This window comes from Oryzias latipes, chromosome 10, assembly GCF_002234675.1.
Source record: "Oryzias latipes chromosome 10, ASM223467v1".
NCBI lineage: Eukaryota > Metazoa > Chordata > Actinopteri > Beloniformes > Adrianichthyidae > Oryzias > Oryzias latipes.
The window spans coordinates 18,380,598-18,397,888 of NC_019868.2; the positions used below are offsets into that span (position 1 = coordinate 18,380,598).

At 38.0% G+C, this 17,291-nt stretch overlaps 3 protein-coding genes across 6 annotated transcripts; 2 read left to right on the top strand and 1 right to left on the bottom strand.

Annotated features, from left to right (window-relative positions):
• Positions 1–320: 320 nt before the first annotated feature.
• Positions 321–6,098, top strand: gcna (germ cell nuclear acidic peptidase). Its single transcript, XM_004073505.4, has 12 exons — positions 321–451; positions 862–963; positions 1,042–1,120; positions 1,249–1,301; positions 2,474–2,537; positions 2,626–2,696; positions 2,915–3,331; positions 3,441–3,606; positions 3,695–3,836; positions 4,678–4,813; positions 5,284–5,488; positions 5,579–6,098. The coding sequence occupies exons 2-12, from the start codon at positions 891–893 to the stop codon at positions 5,808–5,810; spliced, it is 1,638 nt and encodes a 545-aa protein (XP_004073553.1). The 5' UTR covers positions 321–451; positions 862–890; the 3' UTR covers positions 5,811–6,098.
• Positions 6,099–7,617: 1,519 nt separating this feature from the next.
• On the bottom strand, positions 7,618–11,926 carry LOC101170769 (caltractin). Of its 4 annotated transcripts, none has more exons than XM_020706664.2 (6): positions 11,908–11,926; positions 9,948–10,037; positions 9,644–9,808; positions 9,428–9,556; positions 9,220–9,357; positions 7,618–8,325 (listed from the first exon to the last, which is right to left on the bottom strand). In XM_020706664.2, the coding sequence occupies exons 2-6, from the start codon at positions 9,948–9,950 to the stop codon at positions 8,236–8,238; spliced, it is 525 nt and encodes a 174-aa protein (XP_020562323.1). In that variant the 5' UTR covers positions 9,951–10,037; positions 11,908–11,926; the 3' UTR covers positions 7,618–8,235. The 4 variants fall into 4 exon arrangements, with proteins under 4 accessions (XP_020562323.1, XP_011478608.1, XP_011478606.1 ...); XM_011480306.3 differs by having other exon boundaries at positions 9,644–9,811; XM_011480304.3 differs by lacking the exon at positions 11,908–11,926 and adding an exon at positions 10,175–10,419 and having other exon boundaries at positions 9,644–9,811.
• nsdhl (NAD(P) dependent steroid dehydrogenase-like) lies at positions 11,715–15,736 on the top strand. The gene is made up of 7 exons (XM_004073359.4): positions 11,715–11,882; positions 11,957–12,118; positions 13,835–13,981; positions 14,069–14,197; positions 14,351–14,493; positions 14,841–14,943; positions 15,023–15,736. Exons 1-7 carry the CDS (start codon positions 11,862–11,864, stop codon positions 15,353–15,355), a joined length of 1,038 nt encoding a protein of 345 aa, XP_004073407.1. The 5' UTR covers positions 11,715–11,861; the 3' UTR covers positions 15,356–15,736.
• The last annotated feature ends 1,555 nt before the right edge of the window (positions 15,737–17,291 follow it).

Here is a 17,291-nt window from a genome sequence, read left to right on the forward strand (position 1 = left end):
CACCCATAAATACTCAGGTTTTTCATAAAACTTATCGGCCTTTGCAAAGGTGAGAAATTTTCCTGCTTTTTTATTTTTTATGAATTTAAATAAATGAAACTAAATCTTGTGAAAATTTTTTAAAGGATTCGTTTTTGAAAATTTACTTCAATGAATTTATATTTGTCCAATATTGTTAAAGCATTAACTACTAAATTAGACCTGATATTGTGTGAAATTACAACATAAAATGTTTTTTTCCTTCTAATCTGACTAAAAAGTGGTTAAATCCCATTACGAGTATTCCCCTGTTAAGTTATGTTTTCTGTATGTACGCATGCGCCAACACATACACACACCTGATTGGTGAAACCATGCCGTGACTGTTTCCGGTTCAACCGATACACGGATTTTAAATTTCTTTTAATCGTCTCTGGCCGGCTGTTCCCATTAACCAACATATACCCGATTGGTAAGGAATTCCAACTAAAAAGTTTTTACAAATCTTTTGGGATGTCGTATTATATCTGTTCATGTAGTCAAACACAGTAAAACACGGTGCATATTTAGAGGCTAATTTCGTATCTAGCCAGTATGCTAGTAGTTGCTACACAGGAGAATCTTATTACTAAACGTTTAGGACAACAAAAACATGTTTAAGAAAAAGAGATAATTGGAACAACCGTCTCATTGAGGTACACTTATTGAAGTAAACTCGAAGAATTAATGAAACTTTGATTATTTGTTTTTGAAGGAGTTGCTATTAGTAATGTTATTACAAAGACGAGGTAGGATCGAACGCTGCAGAGCTAAGAAAACCTATTGAATATTAACTTAAATGAAATAATCGTTTGAAATCAAGACTATTTTTTTGTCTCCTAGCTTAATGAACATTGCTGAAAAGACGCGTAATGGCTGCTGGAACAACAACAAGCGATTATCGAATCACAATGTGCGAGTCCAGCGATGAAGACTTTGACCAGTGTAGGTTCTGTTTTTAACAGAAAAAAATACGTATATATCTCAAAATATGTACCTTGGTTAACGCTTCAACTTTTCCAGTTTTGGAGCAAAGGTTCACACCTCAAGCTAAGGCTAAAGCGACTTCACAAAAGCCTCGCAGTGCAGCTAAACCACCAAGGTAGGAGGATAAACACTACCACCATGCTTTCATGACTGTGACCTCTACTCTTCTAAGTAGAAATGGTACATTTGCTAGTAAATCTTCTTAGATCGCATGTCTTTTTATTTATTTCTTTTTCTTTCCAGCGTGGTGCTTGTGGTGAGCTCAGATGATGAAGATGACGCTCCTTTTGAAACATGTAGGTGCTTTTGCTGAGTACTTTATGTATTACTGTAGTTTATTTGACAAGGGCATTAATGTACCAGAGTTGGCACTTTTTCATCTGTAGTCCTCGGATTGTCAAATTTGTCTCCCCCCCCCAAATTGTGAAATTAACAATAAAAATACAACATAAACACAAATGAAAGAATTAGATTGTATGACCACATTGTAAAAGGCTAAAATACAATATAAATCAGCAACAGTAACACGGGTAAAAACCTAATGTAAATATACCAGAACAGTAGTATTTGAAAAACATTGTAAGTGGTATAAATACAATGTAAACCTAAGAGCAGCACAGATAGATATCACATTGGTAAAAACAAAAAAAACGTTGATTCAAATCAATGAACATTTATGGTGGCATGGCTAGATTGAAGAGGGTTATAGGTATGATGTGTGGTGGCATGTCTGATGTTTGTGACTAGGTCTCTGATGGTTTAAAAAAGAGCTGTGGAGTGGCTCAAAGTGACAAAAATGTCACAAATGAACTGATGTTACAATAATGGGAAAATCAGCCAAATTACAGACCTTTTGTTGTCGTAAATAGTCATTTTTCTTTGATTTTCTTGTCAGTCCAAGATATTTTGTCTGAAGAGTAATTGCTTGTGCGCACAAGAAGTGTAATTAGTGCAAACGAAGCAAACAAATGAAACTCTTTGGATTCATGATAGAAGAAAGGTGCAACATTCATTTTACTTTCTCATATTTTATGCTAGTAACCAGCATAGATCAGCATTTTAAGACAAGAGCAATGATCTGAAATCTTTCTATAATCCTGTTCAAATGAACTCACGTGCAGAAGACAAAAAATAAATCAGGCCAATTCAGAAGTGGTGGGGCTCTGTACAAACTCGTTTTGCATGTACTAAACAAAAACAATGATAAATATTAAACTTGTTATTTACAGTATTCCATTTTTTTTTCTTGTATTGTAATGCATTGTGCATAAATAAAATTACTTTGGAAATTATATGGGATTTGACAGAATTGATGCATAATTTAGACTTAAAAAATAAAAATAAGCTGAATGTGTTTATTTTAATGTTACATTTTTCATTTATTATTGGTATATTTAATGTTGCATTCAGCCCTCTATAAAAAAAATGGTGTTAATTTTCTTCCTTTTTGTGTTTTTGGACATTAAAGTTCTACAACGAGTGAAAACCCCCACTACCAAACCCAAGAGAGCAGAGACTCACAGTGGGGACTGGTGAGATTTTGACCTCTTCTTTTGTATTAAAACTCATCAGTAGAGCCTGCTAAACATAAAGCAACCTCTTTTTTTTTCTTCTCCACAGCCTTAAAGACTTTATTGTAGATGACAACTCATCTGATGAGGATTTTATCAAGACAAAACCATCTCTCAGGGGTAAATTTACAGGTTTCTTATCTATAATAGAGGTAAAGAAAGTGCCTTTAATCATATAGTCATGTTTACACTTTACAATTTGAGTTTAATTTTGTTCAAATCAGAGAGCACTAAGCAGGATGCAAACATTTTTACATAATTGTATTTAGTTAGTTGTTCAGAAGTGACAAAAATCTCTAATTAAATCAAAGCCCTACAATGTTTGTTTTATTTTGAAGGTCCTAAAAAGGGCAATACTCCAGCTGCCCAGCACTCTGTCAGAAGACCGCTGTCTCAGCTCAACTCCCCTGTCTTTGTGAGTGACAGTGAAGATGAGGATGATAATATTATCATCAGGAGCAGTTGGAAACTGCGTCACTCCAAGCCCATCCCAAAGGTTCAAAACCATGATGGAGAAGATGGAGAGGAGCAAAACGTTCCACCTTCGCCTCCTCTGCCTCCCAGTCCGCCTCTTTTTCTCCCTCGCCCTCCTGGAAAGGCTTCGGCATCCATCTTCTCGCCAAAGCGCACCTTTTCTGCACCTTCTCAACTGGAGGAGTCCAGCAGTTCCGAGGAGGAGTTTGTGTCTTTGCTCGAGAGGCTTAAAAAGAAAAACATTATCGCAGGAGCTTCATGCTCTCCAAAGACCAGCAAAGGTGAACCATGTTTTTATTCTAGTTTTTATAAAGCTTTAGTGTCTTTTTGAGGTCAAAAGCAATTTTCTTCCTTTTGCCTTTTTTTTTTTTAAATTGTTCTTGTTTTTAGAGTTAAACAGGGAGCCTGTGATTTCCACTCCTCCTGTGAGGCCATTATCCACATCTACCTCCAAAACCTTAAAGGAAAAACCTCAGCAGGACAAGACTCCTGCCAAAAACCCTTTTCTGAAACCCACTGGAAGTCAGACAGAGCCCAGACGCGGTCCCACCACCAGGTGAACGCCATTACACACTACTGCATTAACATAGTAGACGTGTGATTTTTACTTTAGAAACGTTTTTTGTGTCCCGACCCGTTTGTAGGGGGCTGTGTAAGACTCCAGGCTGCTTCCTGGAGTTCCTCTCAGACCCTGGTTCATGCTACAGCTCCAGCTTTAAAAAGAACAAGGAACAACTCACAAGCAAACTCTACCAGCTCTATAATTCCAGCGTATTTGACAATAAGGTGACTTTTTATTTCATTTAACTATTTGTTTCACTATTGTTTGCTGGTTTGAACTGCCAGATTCATTATGGATGGAAATAATCTGGATTTAGCCAGAGTTCTTTTTACTTCTGACTCGTCTGGATGGAATCTTTCCACACAGTCGAAAGGCAAAAGGGTTCACTTTAGAGGCGTTAGAATCCAGAACCCAACTTCTGTTTTTTTGGGAAGTGATGTGTTGTTTTTTTCACTCTTCCAAGTGAAGCTGAGTAATTTTAGAACTGAGTTCAAAGAAAGGAATCTGCAGGAGATGGACTTCAGATCAGTGAGACACCTGCTATCATTTCATTTCTGTCTTTTCTCTTACAACCATAAGCTGAGGAATCACAATTACAGCTGACAGAGTTTCCTTCATAGGAGCTTAAACATGGAGTTCAGACCTCTGTCATCTGAGTGGAGCCTCCTACACCTCACAAAACAGCCACTTGGTTATATCATTAGGGAAGAATGATGAGACCCTCATGGGGTTTGAACCAAGGCAGGAGTGTTGATCACTACACCACCATGCAGTCTGATACATTTTAGACCAGAAAAATGATGACTTGGATGATGGAATAACTTGAATAATTTACTGTTCAAAGTAACAGCTTTTTTTAAATGTGTTTTGGAAAGACTATAAGACTCTCCTGAAAATATGATTTCTCCCTACAAACTTCTTGGTTTAAGCTGAATGTTAAATCATGAAAGTCCTGTCATTTCAGGCTCCTTCCACCTGCTAAAAAGTCGAATACGTTTTTGTTTTTTTTCTTGTTGCTGCACAGTTTCACTATTTATTACCTTCCTTTGGCTGTTGTATTTCCAGCTTCCAGTCGACATGTCCGTGACCTGGAATAAGAAGATGCGGAAAACAGCTGGTTACTGTGTCACCGGGCAGGAAAAGGGTGGAGGAAGTCGCTACGCCCGCATTGAACTTTCAGAGAAAGTGTGCGACTCTGCAGGTGATGCTGGTTAAAGGATCAGTACAGTGTTCCCTCACTATATCGTGGTTCACCTTTTTTTTGTTATTTTTTTAAATCTCACTGCTCTGCCTCCTACTCGACCTTGTCAACCATGTCTGCTGTGCAGAATGGGTTCAGTTAGTTAAACCGTCATAAATCTCCAATCATGAGCAGATCTTTGTTTTCATTCTATAATCTTGAACTTATTTTTGTTTGTAGGTTTGAACTTTGACAGTTTAACCACGAGAGAAGAGTAAAAATATGAATGTCTGTCTGAGAAAAGTGTACAAAGTGTGTAGTGAGGAGTTTTAAAATCTTAAAACATCTGTAGGATTTCACCAATCGCAGGTTATTTTTAGAACGTAACTCCCGTGATGAACAAGGGAAGGCTGTTTATCATTTCACTTTGTGTCCTGATGAAAGAACTTTTTTGTCTGATAGAATCTCCTCCTGCCTCTGTTCCATGACAGATCGTCTCAGGGACACCCTCATCCACGAGTTGTGCCACGCTGCAACCTGGCTCATCAATGGCGTGAGAGACGGGCACGGCGCCTTCTGGAAGCTGTACGCCCGCAAAGCCACAGTGCTGCATCCTGAGCTGCCCATGGTGACGCGCTGTCACAGTTACGACATCACATATAAGTTCCGATACCAGTGCACGCGCTGCCAGAACACGTAAGTTCCGCTCACGCTCAGGTTTTTTATTTGTTTGTTTTTGCATGGACTTGATTTCCAGTCTTTCCCTTTCGTGGTGATGGTTCACAGGATCGGTCGACATTCCAAGTCGCTGGACACGCAGAAGTTTGTGTGCGCCCTCTGCACGGGGCGTCTGGTCCTAATGACCCCCTCCAAGCCACGCGCTCCCACGCCTTTCGCCAACTTTGTCAAGGAAAACTATGGTAGCGTGCGGCAGGAGCTGGCAGGACAGAGCCACGCGGAGGTGATGCGAAAACTGAGCACAGACTTTGCTTCCAAAACCAAACTCAGTGACAGCTGACCTGCTTCAAAGTCGAAATAATATTTTTTTAAATGTTATTTGCCTTTCACGTTTTTGGTATTAGAGTTAGACGATTAACATCTAAATGAATTATTTTTATATATAAAAATAAACGTGTTTTTTTTGTTATTTTTTTACTTTATCAATATTTAAGACTAGAAATACAGTTTAAACTTTTACTTGAATAAAATTGACATTTTACGCTGTGAACAAATTTACTTTTTACAAATTTTTGATAACTGTTTTGATTTATTTGAGACTCTTTCATTAAACTCTGGGAATTACCAATCTGCTCTTGTGGATTTTTTGTACATTTTCAAAATCTTTCATTAAAATATTTCATAAAGAAATGCAACCAATGAAAATACTCTCTCATTTCTTCACCTTTGGTGACGTGAAGAATTTTGCGCCATCGAGAAACTGAGGCATCGCTGCTGATGGTATAAAATGATGAAAGTTAAAAAATGTACTATATATTTTTTTCTTTGTTCTAAGGGGATCAGATGCAGGGAAGCTTGAGAAATGCCTCAGGTGTGCATCTGATACAAAATATTTAGCTGAATGGAAAGATGTGGCCCAGAAGAGATCAAAAGCAGAGAAAACCTGATTCCTCATGCAACGTGTTGATTTTTTATGTAGACAGTTGCAGTGTGATATTGGAACTTTTAAATTGTGTTTTAGGCGTAGGAAGTGATGGGTAATCATGTTTTGGATTAAAATCTTAAATTTTTATTTTTCTATGGTGCAGAATGAAGCTAAATCAGTATGTTGAAAAACAGCAGCAACTGGCCAAGTTTCTGAAAAGCCGTATGCAGGTAGATTATGATGATTAAGACAATATTTACATGTATTTTGCTTTAGTGTTTTCATAAGTCCAGCTTAGTGATATTTGGTTGTTTTTATTGTCTGTCTTTTTTTTTTACAATAATGTCTGTATATATGTTGCAATCCTATCTATTCTTCCATTGTTTATTCACATTGTCCTCATGAAGAGGAGCCTCTACGTTTTTCCATCTTTTATCAACCAGTTTTATTATTTTCCAGAATAATAAAGGTTTGTTTAGGCAAATCTTTTCAAATATAAATAATATAAATCTTCTTAAAAATGCATACTTTTTCTTTTTTTTCCATCTTAAAGCCTGAAAATGGACTTAAAACACACTAGAATAAAATAAAAATTCAGGTGGAATATAAGTAAGGGTTAATGGCCGACGAAGTATGCATTATCACTTTTTAGAGCACGCCGTAGAAGCCTGTACCGTCAGACTCGAAGCGGAGGACAGTTGCTTCCGCGAAATGTGTTAAAAAGTGATAATGCACACTTTGAAGGCCATTAACCCGCTTATTCCATGGTCACTTACAAAAGAAATAAATAGTAACCTGTTTTTAGTCTTTAATTCTTGTTCGTTTTTCCAATTTGGATCGCTTTTCTTACAAAAAGCGGACGATTTGCTACGTAACAAATAGTCCGCATTGCGCCGCACCACAGCTGCAGTCAAGATTCTGCGATATATATATATATGCTGATCTTTCCGATGGGTTGAATAAAGCAACAGTTCAGAGAGAAAGTTCACCTCTTACCGCTTGTTTTTATCCAAATGATGAAGCAAATGGTTGTTTTAAAGAAGCCGGCGCAGTGATACAGAAAGTTTAAGCTAGGTGACCGGAACTTTTTTCACCGTGCGGTTATCCTGTGGTATATCACTTTTTAATGCACAGCCAGCAGCCAATCAGAATAGAGTACTCACCCAGACCATGGTATAACTAATAATAACAGCATCCAAAAGTATAAACCAAAAGGACGGGATGAACTGCTTGAATATATTTTATCTGTTCTGCTCCTGTCACAAAATACAAACCAGTCAGCGACAGAGAAGAGAAACTGTGTACGACAGAAGGTTAAGTATGCAAAAATACGACAATCATATTTCAAAGACGGAGGGCGGACGTGTGAGAAAGGTGTGCGGCGGGTCAGAAGGGGCCCTGTGAGGCCACTTTCCTGATTGTGATGGTCGGACCGTTAGGAGGCACAAAAGGGAGACCTTCACCTGTGTCCGGGGAACATCAATGGAGAAAAAAAAAAAAAAGGACCAAAAAAATACTTGGAGAAGGGAATGAACTCAGTTTTCAGGCACTGTGAAGTACTGAAGAATAAATAAGCTACCTGGAATCATTAACATTGATATATATTCTTCATAAAAGTCTGCAGCATTCCAAACAGGACACTTTGCATCGGCAAATAAAAAGTCAACGATAAAATGACAGCAGTCAGACACTTAATTTTAGGGAGGGAAGAATGGTTTGATTGATTTTCACCAAGTAAAGGTGTGTGGCACAACACGATAATAGAGGTTCTCTAGAGGAACATGAGAGCAGCTGGTCCCCTTGACTCTGCACGGCCGGCCTCTGATGTCCCCAACTTCCCTCAGTACAGACAGGTTTTCTTCATGATGCGAAGAAACTCTTCCTGGTTGACCTCTCCGTCTCCATCCCGGTCTGCTTCATCGATCATTTCCTTGAAAAACACAAGACAGTTAGCTTTAAGATGCACTCTGGAGAAAATTCAGTTTTTTTTGTGTTTAACTTTTGGAATGTTTCTCATGCTGAAGAACATGGAAAAGGAAAATTAAGCTTTATTCAAGTTGGGAATCGAGAGCAGACAAAAGAAAAAATGCAGTTTGGAAAATAGTGTATTTGTTATGAAGAAAATGTGCTGGGTGGGGCTACAAGCTCCCTGCTCCGCTCCATTCTGATGCATTCACTTGCAGATCCAAACAGATCCATGTCCGTCTTTGTTTTGCTCGTCTGAGCTGGTATCTGGATCTAAACTGTACTGCTGGATAGCTCTAATATTGCTCACCATTTTTGTTGCACTGATAATGTTAGGCCAGAGTTGTGAGGCACTGTAAACTAGAAGGAGATGGGTGACAGAAAGTGGGGGTGGGCTTGCTCCACCCACACCTCAGGTGAATTTCTAAGGAGCTACTGTCACTCTGCAGAAACTTTTTCCTAGAAAACAACACCGTTTTTTTTTTATTTTGGCAGAAATCTATGGAAGCATTTGTGTCTCATATTTCAAAATAAAAGTCAATACCGGAAATGCCGTTTTATTTTCACAATAAAGCTGACTCAAAAGTAAAATGAAAAATCAATCTGCCAAACGGCTTTTTCTTTTTCTTCTTCAACACTGCTCATTCTGTCACTTAATCAAAATGATAATGAAAAGGGTATTTGACAAAGCATTACCGGTACTGACTTTTATTTTGAAATATGGGACACATATGCTTCCATAGAAAACAGCATAACCATAATTAAAAGACCACGGGGAACGGTTTTTAGATAGATCAAAAGATGATTGGAGTGGGACTTTAAAGAACTGGAGTCTATACTCTAGTGAAAAGTGCCTCACCTGTAGCTCCTCATCCGTCAGGTTCTCTCCAAGCTCCTTTGCGACTCTCTTGAGGTTCCTAAATGAAATCTTTCCGGTCTCATCGTCATCAAACAGGCGGAAAGCTTTCAGAATCTCCTCCTTGGAGTCCTTCTCGGCCTAAAATGGGAAAAACCTTTTGGACTACGGGGGACTGATGAAGCTCCGTGGGATGCAGCTGGATCCCTACCATTTTCTGTGTCATGACAGTGAGGAAGTCAGCAAAGGAAATCTTTCCAGTGGCGTCCTTATCCACTTCACCGATCATCTTCTTGATCTCCTCTTTCTTTGGCTCAAACCCCAAAGCTCTCATTGCCACCTGGATCACAAAGAGTAACAACTACTACACTGTTTGCTCATCATTACATCCTGAGATCACAGATTTACCTGATTTATTTCATTTTACCTTAAGATCTTTTACATCAATGAACCCAGAGCCATCGGTGTCGAACAGCTCAAAGGCTTCCCTGATCTCCTGCTTCTGCTCCTCAGTCAGTTCTGCTTTGGGAGTCGTCTTCTTGCGTGGAGGAGGAACCGGACCCTGCAGGGCTGGCCTCTTGGCAGTAGTCGCCTGCTGAAAACACACACGGTGATCAAAATGTATTACTGTGATAAGGATTATACTAATACTAATAATAAGTATTTACATTTCTTAAAAATAATTGAAGTAATGAAAACAGTGATAATTGTTTGTGCAGCTGCTCACTCACCATTGGTTGTTAAATATTTGTCAAACTCGGACAGTTTATTTAAGAAACAAAGCAGTTAGTTAGTGGTGTCGTCAAGGCTTCGCAGTCTCCCTATAATAAAGAGAGGAGAAAAAAACACATGAAATGCTTTTATTGACTCCAGTCGCTAGCATAAACCACTTCTCTAAGCTTAGCGTAAAACCAGCACGTCATTCATCCAAACTAGACATTTTCTATCGCACAAATACCTGTTACTAGGCGCAGGCGGGGTGAACAGTTTTCTAGCTAACAACGCGCAAAACCCCAGATGCTGTCACGAAGACTTGTGCGTCAGATTTCGTTCTGCGCGCGTGCCGATCAGCATACACGTCGAATTGGGACGGGGTGCCAAAACATTAGCTTTGTTGCGGTGTCCACATAGGGACGAAAGGAAGATTAAAACAAACGCACCCGTCGGGCAAAACGGTGATTGGTTGCTAAGGATTACGGAGTCGATCTATGGAAGCGATTCTGTAGCATAAATAAAAAGCCAAAACCAGAAATGCTTTTTCATTTTCAAAATGAAGCTGCATTTTTTGACTCAAAAATAAAATGAAAAAGCAATCCACCAAAATGCTTTTTCATTTTCTTCCTAAACACTATGGAGTCCTATACTGTTCATAATTAAATAAATAAATATTTAATTAAATAAATAAATATGGCCTCATGCAAATACACAATCAACCAACAAATCTCTCATAAATATATAAAAAGATCATGAAATTGTGAAAAACCTGCACACTGATTTTAAATGAGCCATTATATTATTCAATATATTTCATTTTGCTTTAAAAACCTGTTCATTATTTTAAAACAGCATTTTAAAATATTCATTTTTAATCATGTGGAATATTATTATAATTCTGTCTTTTTTCTTTGCATTTTCGTTTTAATTATGACACAGAAAAAGCTGTGTTGAAGTATAAAATGAAAAAGCATTTTGAAGTATTGCTTTTTCTTTTTAATTTTGAGTCAAAAAATGCAGCTTCATTTTGAAAATTAAAAAAGCATTTCTATTAATCCATTTTAAATGTCAAATTAGACATTTCTAAATTAATTTTGCAACACATTTACCAGAGAACGTCTTAAAAATGAAATGTCAAATACCATTTTAATTCTAATTAAGTGACAGAAAAAGCTGTGTTGAGGAAGGAAATGAAAAAGCATTTTGGTGGATTGCTTTTCATTTTATTTTTGAGTCAAAAAATGCAGCTTCATTTTGAAAGTGAAAAAGCATTTCTGGTTTACACTTTGCTTTTTATTTATGCTATAGATTCGCTTCCATACATTTCAAGATGGAGATTTCAAATGAAAATTTTATTTTCATCTGAAATAAGAAAAATAAAAATTAGAACAAACTAAAAAAATGTCTTAATATAGGTTCCAGACATATGAATGCAATAAAATTAATTAGAACTTTATATTCATCGCAGGAGTTTATAGATTGTCAGTAAAAATTTAAAAACGTTAAAAAAAACATGGTGACACTGATTTCAAAAAATTAAAGTAATGTTTTATGGTTGGCAACGTAGTGTTCACAATGTCGCCATAAACGGGCTTATTGAGTGTATGTCGACATATGCATTTAGGTGTGGGCTCTTTAACAAAACCAGGTGGGGACAAACAGTACTTGTTCATGATTGGTTTACTTAATGGCGTTCTTTGACGTAGCCCAAATATGATTGGCTGACAGGACGTGTCCCCCTTTTAATCGACAGCCGCCAGACCAATCAAAATGAGGCAACGTCTCGGCTGATTCAAACGTTTCGCAGTTGTGCACTTTTACACGATTTCGGTGAGATGAGACTTGCTAAAAGTTGTCTCACTCCTGGAAGGGCCTTCGAAAGCCATCCCAGCTGTCACCGACTCTGACATCTCCATCTTTGCAGCTTCATAATGGCTACACGACTTCGACCGGTGAGTTTAGGCACCTTGAACATACCCCTCAAACTTTTGCCTGATAGTAATTATTTCATCTGTCGGTCACGCAGAGCAGCAAACGCTGCGCGGTGATCGGGGGATCCGGCTTCTTGGGCAGACACCTGGTGGAGAAGCTGCTGGAGCGGGGCTACTCTGTCTCTGTGTTTGACATCCGGCAGAGCTACGAGCTGCCAGGCGTCACCTTTCACCAAGGAGACCTCTGCGACAAGCAGGTGGGACCACGACCTCCGTCACTCACGGCTCTGTGGCGTTCAGGGAACCGGAAGTTCAAAGTTGTTGTTTTTTTTGTCATACACATGTCCACATGAATAGGAAAGAATTAACGATGAAAAAATAAAATGAAATACATAAAAATTGAGAATTGTTGCCTAATACAAATGTCATTAAGATATGGATTGTCACACAACATGTTATCTTCAATGAAAGTGGACAGTTTTCTTCCATTTTTGTTATTCACAAACTTTATTAATCTTAAAATATAAACGGATCTCTTCTTTATGAATTGTATTAAATAATAGTTTGATTTTTAAGAATCTGCTCTTGTGAATGAAACGTTTTTAAGATATTAATAAAATATCAAATGCCAAATCAAATAATTTATCACCAGAAACCACTCCAAAAAATACTGTGTTTAAGTCATTGGATAAGAATAGGAAACTTTGATCAGCACCAACAAAAAAAATCCTCCCAAATGGAAGTTGAAAGTGTCCCTGCCACAGCAAAAGCACATCTATAACTTGATGAACTTATCTTTATTATGACTGGAGATATAGCTGAAAGCATACACCCCACACACCAGACGGACAAAATCCAGTGTTTACTGTATGTTTTAAAGGCCCGCTCCAACTATATTCATATCTATTCTAACGTGTCCCCACTACATTCATTTTGATTATGCCGTTTTTTGGGGGGCTATTTTTTTAAGAAATATTTTTTGCAAAGCAGCAAGAGTTCATCAGAATCTTTATATTACTTTTTATTTTCAAAATTCAAAATTACACAGCATTTTTTCCATTTGGAACAGTCACATCCAAAAACATGACACAGTGCAGCATTTGACAAATAGAAAAACTAAAACAAAGTCTAAGCAGCAGATAAAAACAATATTAAGTAATATAATAGAGTATTAAAATAAATAAAACAGACATATAATGCCAAAACTAAAAGTACCAATAAGCAAAAATTATTAAAATAAAATAAAAAGAAACAAATGCATTCATCCAGATAAACAGTTCAAGAGTTTTATTACCATCTTTTTATGTATTTTATGGGAGGGTTTTATAAAAAAGCAGGAGATCAGTTTTGAAATACATCAAATTTATGACTAAAAAATAAACCTAAAATAAAAAAAACGGGATCTAAAGTGAAAAGTGTCTATTTTCTGAAAAAGTTTGTGACAGACTGTTGGCGTGGGAGTAACCCTCCGCTGATTTCCCATCATCCCTTTGTTTACACTCTTTCCCGCTAGCTTACAGCTCCTCACACCCCCAACCTAACATTACTGGTAAAACAAAAACGGCGAGCGATATCAGAGCTACCCAGCTCTACTGTTTTCCTCCAGATGTCAACCCGCACAAGGAAAGTTGAGATGTACATGGATCTATTTGTCTGCAAGCGGATGAATCAGAGTGGAGCGGAGTCATGAGACTTTGTCCCGCCCACTTCAGTTGCTGCACCACAAATCTGATCTTTTTGAAACTGCGGGTCTTTATCTGCTCCGGATCCATCACGATTTGATTAAATACTCAGAGATGCAGTTTGAATCTTAAATATTTTATATACCGGTACGTCCTCCATCATGAGAAAAATGCTGCAAGAACATGTTAAAAACACCAAAAACACTTTAACTTACACATTATCATTTTCCTTTTCTTTTTGGTAACATCCACCTCCCTTATTTTTTGTTGTTGTTTCTATTTTTCCTCCAGGCTTTGCTGTCAGCTCTGCAGGATGTGTCACTAGTCTTTCACTGCGCCTCCCCAGCTCCTGGAAGCGATGACCGCAAGTTATTTGAAAGGGTCAACGTCGTGGGAACGCAAACGGTTATCCAAGCATGCATCGAGGCTGGGGTGCAGGTAATCTGAGTTTCCTCGCCGTTTTCAGAGGTTTTTGCCTTAGTTTTGGTCCTGGTGGTGATGTTGTGATGCTGTCATTGCTGCCAGAAACTGGTTTTGACCAGCAGTGCCAGTGTGGTGTATGAAGGGACGGATATTAAGAATGGAAAGGAAGATCTGCCGTACGCCAAGAAGCCTATTGATTATTACACGCAGACCAAAATTGAGCAGGAGAAGGTGAGGCAATAATACCCAGACAATTTCCTTTGAAAAATTAGGTGGCAAATATGTCAAATAATTAGTCTTAACCCCTTCTGTTGACCAATATCCCAATGAAAACTCCCAAGTAAAAAGATCAAAGTCTAATGATAACAAAAATGTGTGTTGTAGTTGGTTCTTGGGGCGTGCAACAAGCAGAAAGGTTTCCTCACAGTTGCTATCCGACCTCATGGCATTTTCGGCCCACGGGACCCACAGCTGGTTCCTATCCTAGTAGACACAGCTCGGCGGGGAAAAATGAAGTTTATTATTGGGTAAGACCTCAGTAATCTTTGACCTCAACAAGATGCTTTTATGTGTTTTTTTGCATTTAAAAAAACCCTTAAATCTGAAAAAACAAAACTTCCTGTTCAGTTTCTGCTGTTTTGGTAGTTTTTGGTTTCATTTATCTTATGGTGCTTGATACTTGAAGGAAAGTGGAGTTGTAGGGACCATTTCAGTTGATTTTAAAATCCTTAAATAAAAATTTAGTTCAATTTCTTTGCTTAAATGGAAAACTCTTTTTTTTCTCTCTTTTTTTTTAATAAATCAATCCATCTGCAAATCATTCCTGTTTTTTTCTGGTAGAGTCTTTCCTTAAATTTGACTGTGTGTTCTGCAGCAATGGGGCCAATCTGGTAGATTTCACATATGTGGAGAATGTCGTTCATGGACACATCCTGGCTGCTGAGCATCTGAGACCAGACTCTCCCATCTGTGGGAAGGTGAGTAAGAAAAAAAAAAAGTATGGTTCTTCTTTTCTCTAGATGAGCTAGATCTTTTATTTTGTGATTCCCCATGTAGGCGTATCACATCACCAATGATGAGCCAATTCCCTTTTGGGACTTCATGTCGGAGGTTTTGGTGGGTCTGGGATACGCAGCGCCGCGCTTTCACCTCCCTTACCGCCTGGTTTACGGACTGGCCCTTCTCCTCTGGCTGCTGAGCGTGCTCCTGCGTCCTTTTGTTGCCTTCAAACCAACATTCACACCCATGAGAGTGGCTTTGGCCGGAACCTTCCACTACTACAGCTGCCAACGGGCCAAAGAGCACCTGGGCTACAAACCAGTGGTCAGCTTGAAGGAGGGGATCGCATGCACAGTTCAGAGCTACCCCCACCTCAAAAGTGGCGCTTGATTATCAAACAAAATTTCTGTTTATACATCAGTGTCAACAACTTGGCCAGATTGTTCTGAATGGACTCAAATTTGTGTAAATCCACACCTTTCTTGGTGTTTTGGCTCACATAGCTGTTATATCTAATTTCCACCAGCAGATGGCAGCAAATAGTTGCTTTTGAAGATTATTGGCTGTCCTGCCACCTGTTTATATAGATATACAATAGAGATGATTCTGCCACACAGCCTTAATACACCTCAATCCTGATATATGTGTAAAAGCAGTGATTTCATGTACAGATCATTTAAACAGATTTCAGAAATGTAAGTACAAAATGTGTAAAACTGTGATCTCAGATTTATTTCAGAATGATAAAAACAACCTTGCTGTACCACCACATTTGAGTGTTTCACATTATTGAAGCATCAGAATGCTGAACGTCTTGCTAATAGATCATAACCTTCTTCCTTATTCCTAAGTAAAACACTAATTACTTAAAAATGCAAAGAATGTGACTTTGCTCCATTTTTGTTTTAGAGGACCTCATACGTCATGTGAATCCTGGCTGACGTGATTCGTGTAATCCCAAGATAAAAGGAGGATTTTTGCACTATGAGGACAAGGGGACAATGGGTTATCAGGAAGTCTATGCTAATTTGTCCATAAATGTATGTACTTGGGGATAATTAACGGAGAAAAATGTGTCGGCCTGTTTTCTGTTTGTTTAAAGAAGTATTGATGGGTTTAGGAACATATAGGACAGAAGTAAAAAGTTTAGGATATATTACTAGCAATAACACTTGTCATTTGGATTATACAAAAACAGGTAAATTGTTTTCTTCTTTTTAGAATGCTCACTCATCCCCTAAAAAAACAAACCTATTTTGACATGTTTTGATCAGATAAAGTCAGAATCCAGAGGCAGCACAGAATCTGGCGGTATCTATGATAGATGTATTTACTACAGTGGCTGGTCCTTTCAGAATTTTTGCCATTCCTCGCTTTGGTGTGGTGACAATAAGGTGAGGGTAACATTCGGATTCCTCACATTCTGATTTCAATTCTGTGGCAGGAGCACCCTAATGATTCACTGCAAAGGTTTAAACCACTGGGCGAGGCCGCCTGACAGGTTCCTGCAGAAGTGGAAGAGGGAGGGCGAATCCAAGCAGAAACTTTAGTTTAGCAATGCGTTTTCTGGAATGAAACTTTTGCTACCCTGCAGTTCCTCCTCCTTTCTTTGTTGTGAAATCTGTGTGCACTCCTTTTGTTTGACTGTGGCTAAACTCAACATGTGTGAGAAACCGTCTCACACATGATGCTTGAATTCCTTTCTATTTCTTGTAAAGGGGGAGTTCTCATTACCAATTTTTGTCCACTCAATTGCCAGCGATATATGATTGATTGAAAATCTTTATTCATCTGAATGACAGCTTGTGATCAAGCAAACATTATGCTTACAACCATCTCATTTTCAATTTAAAGCAAATATAGGAAATACATTGTGGGACTTGATGCTAATTTGCATAAGAATCTGGGTTTTAATTCATCAGGAGAGAATAAATGTACCAGTAAACGGATGTATAAAACTAGACTTTGAATCACCTGTCATGTTTGTGAGATTTTTTTCCTCAAAAATGTGAAATTTCTGATTTATATGCTTTAGAATTTGCAAATCCCGTAATTGATAAATAAGTGAGTTTTAATGCCACAAATTCTAGTTACTGCTTTTTGTGCCTAACTAAAGGATGTTCTATGCCTTTTTTTCATTCTTAATTTAGGGTATCATTGAGTTAAACGGACTTATAATAAAACTTGATTGTGTACTTTGGTGGGAAGGTTTCCTTTGATCGATCTAATCTACATCCTCCAGAGGACATGAAGTTCTTGCTCCTGTTATTTGTTGTAGAGTTTTCATGTCTAATATATATTCCAAATTTGTTTTATTTTAAAAACT